Consider the following 2725-nt stretch of genomic DNA (forward strand, 5'->3'; position numbering starts at 1 on the left):
TGTGTGTGTGTGTGTGTGTGTACCTGGTATTTATCACGTTATGGATAGTAATACCAGTAAATTTTGACCTTGTGTGGATATTTTGAGGTCCCCATGAGGAAACAAGCTTATAAATCATACAGAATGAGTTTTTTTGAGAAAGTAAAAATGCACAAAGTCTCCTGTGAGGGGTAGGTTTAGGGGTAGGGTTGGTGTAGGGCAATAGCACATACAGTTTGTACAGTATAAAAACCATTACGCCTATGGAATGTCCCCATAAACCATGGAAACACAACATGTGTGTGTGTGTGTGTGTGAGAGAGTGAGTGAGAGAGAGAGAGAGAGTGTGTGTGTGTGTGTGTGTGTGTGTGCGTGTGTGTGTGTGTGTGTGTGTGGAGACACTGCAGTACAGCAAAACAGACTTGTTAAAAAAAGTCACGAGGAAGCGACAACAAATATATATTTTTTTTCTGATCGCTGAAAACCAAAATAATTTTTTTTTTTCGTTTTTATAAGGTTCTGACCGTGTAACTTTCTAAAAGTAACGTTGTTTCATCATAATTTAATTGATGAAGTGTTTATATTTTTAAAAATACATTAACATCTAAATACAAAAGTCTGAAGGTAAAATAAGTCAGATACAAGTATTTATTAGCGGGATATGGTAAAAATTGGTTATGTTGTGACATATTACAATGTCTGTTTTCTATGTTAATATATTGTACGATTTTCAGCATCATTCCTCCAGTCTTCAGTGTCACATGATCTTCAGAAATCAGTATAATATGCTGATCTGCTGCTCGAGAAACATATCTGATTATTATCAATGTTGAAAACAGTCGTGCTGCACAATATTTCTGTGGAAACTGTGATATATATAAGCAATCAACGCATATTTCGCATGATATATAGGAGTCAAATACAATGATTTATTATCAGAATAATGTTGACAATTGGTGTAAAATATTTAAAAAGTTTTACTAATCGTTTAAGGTTGTTGTTGTTAAGTTTCTTGGCTTTAAGCTTTAAATTCTCAATATTAACGCTGCAGTTTTCGCCATAAATGCGCCACTCGGATGCAGTTGTTCTGACACTCCATCTGCAGACAGCTGGATGAGCCAGAGGCGCTCACAGACAAGCTGGCGCCAGGCTTTCACACAATCACAGGATATGTAAAGACTTCAATAACGACCCATTAGGCCTAATGATTGAGAATCGAGCAGGCGCTACCTCCTCCATGCATATGTTAATGTGATGCGGGATGGACCTATATATATATTCAGGCCGCTTCTGGAGGCCTGGCAAACAGTCTTGGATTGTACTCGGATACATTCACGTCCTCAGACACACAGACAGCAATTATGGTGAAGAAGTTTTCTGTGGACTGGCTCGCACAAAGCTTTCACGGGTCGCCGCCTCAAGACGTTCTGGAGCCGGAGAAAGAGACGCGCAGGCCACACGTACCGTGCGTGGTTCAACCGAGACCTCCAACATCACATGACAAGGTTTACTTGCAGCCAAAACCAAAGGTTAGCAAAGCTGAACAGAAACCAGAGGCCGTTAAAGAGATGGAGGTCACAACTCCGGTTACGCAAAGAAGCTGCTCATCTCCAAGCTGTAAGTTTACGCGCTTCGATGCACTTTCGGTTTTTATTAATGTGAATGACAACAGAGCGTGTTTTAATGTTATATTACATGTTCAGTTTCAGAAAACAGCGGCTATTCGTCTGGTTATGAGAGCGAAGCGGCCGCGTCTGAATGCGCTTCCATCGAAGACGCGGCGACGCGAAGAATCAGAACCAAATTCACTCCGGAGCAGATCGACAGACTGGAGAACATCTTCAGCAAGCACAAATACTTGGAGGCGGGCGAGAGAGTGAAGACAGCTTTGAAACTCAACCTGTCCGAAACTCAGGTGAGACGCGCGCAGGCCACTGTCTTCACTCGAGGACTGTATTTACATCTCGAGAGTTATTTTCTCGAAATGCCTTGAGAATAAAAAGCCTCTTATACACCGAAAAGACTAGACGGTTTCACAAAATGTCAAGGAATTGGCAAACAACACTTGAATGAAAGCGTATTTTCTTGAAAAACATGGGCTTCTCCAATAATCGCGTTTGAAATGATTCGAAAAGTAACGTTTTGAAAAAAAAAAATGGAACGCGTTTGAAATGTATCTTCTCGTTGTCCAGGTCAGAACAAATGTAACGTTTTGAAAAATGGACGCGTTTGAAATGTATCTTCTCGTTGTCCAGGTCAGAACCTGGTTCCAGAACCGCAGGATGAAGCTGAAGCGGGACGTGCAGGAGATGCGCGCTGACTGTCTGCTGCCTAAGATGCTTCATCCGCACGTGCTTCCGGTTCAGTACCACTGCTACGACAGACAGCGACTTCCGTTTCCGCTGATGCAGCAGATGATGCCGCTGGCTCCTCATCACCAGCACATCTGTCTTCAGCAGCATTACAACTGAAGACAGACGCATCCAGAGACTCGTTCCTTTAAAACACTTACACCACATTCTGTGTGCAATATCTGTACAGTTATGCTTTTGGTAAAAAAAGAAAAGAAAAAGGATTTGATTAAAAAGAAGAGTTTATTTATTATCAGAAATAAAGTATTTGTTATGCCTAAGTTTGCGTTACTGGTGCTTTGTCCGTGTTCAAGTTGAACTTCACAGGCTTTAAGTTCACATTTGATAAGACTGGCTTCAGAAGTTAACATGCTGTGACATGCACTCAACTCAAG

General features: G+C 41.3%; 1 protein-coding gene across 1 annotated transcript in view; it reads left to right on the top strand.

Moving 5' to 3' along the window:
* The window catches only part of LOC107567014 (homeobox protein vent1-like), a 5492-nt gene extending 3042 nt beyond the window's left edge, over positions 1–2450 (top strand). The window contains exons 2-4 of the mRNA XM_016252596.1: positions 1324–1596; positions 1683–1894; positions 2235–2450. Of these exons, the coding sequence (XP_016108082.1) occupies positions 1324–1596; positions 1683–1894; positions 2235–2450 (701 nt within the window). The remainder of the gene's footprint in view (positions 1–1323; positions 1597–1682; positions 1895–2234) is intronic.
* The last annotated feature ends 275 nt before the right edge of the window (positions 2451–2725 follow it).

The sequence above is a fragment of the Sinocyclocheilus grahami genome, unplaced genomic scaffold (assembly GCF_001515645.1).
Source record: "Sinocyclocheilus grahami isolate Dianchi unplaced genomic scaffold, SAMN03320097.WGS_v1.1 scaffold1121.1, whole genome shotgun sequence".
Taxonomy (NCBI): Eukaryota; Metazoa; Chordata; class Actinopteri; order Cypriniformes; family Cyprinidae; genus Sinocyclocheilus; species Sinocyclocheilus grahami.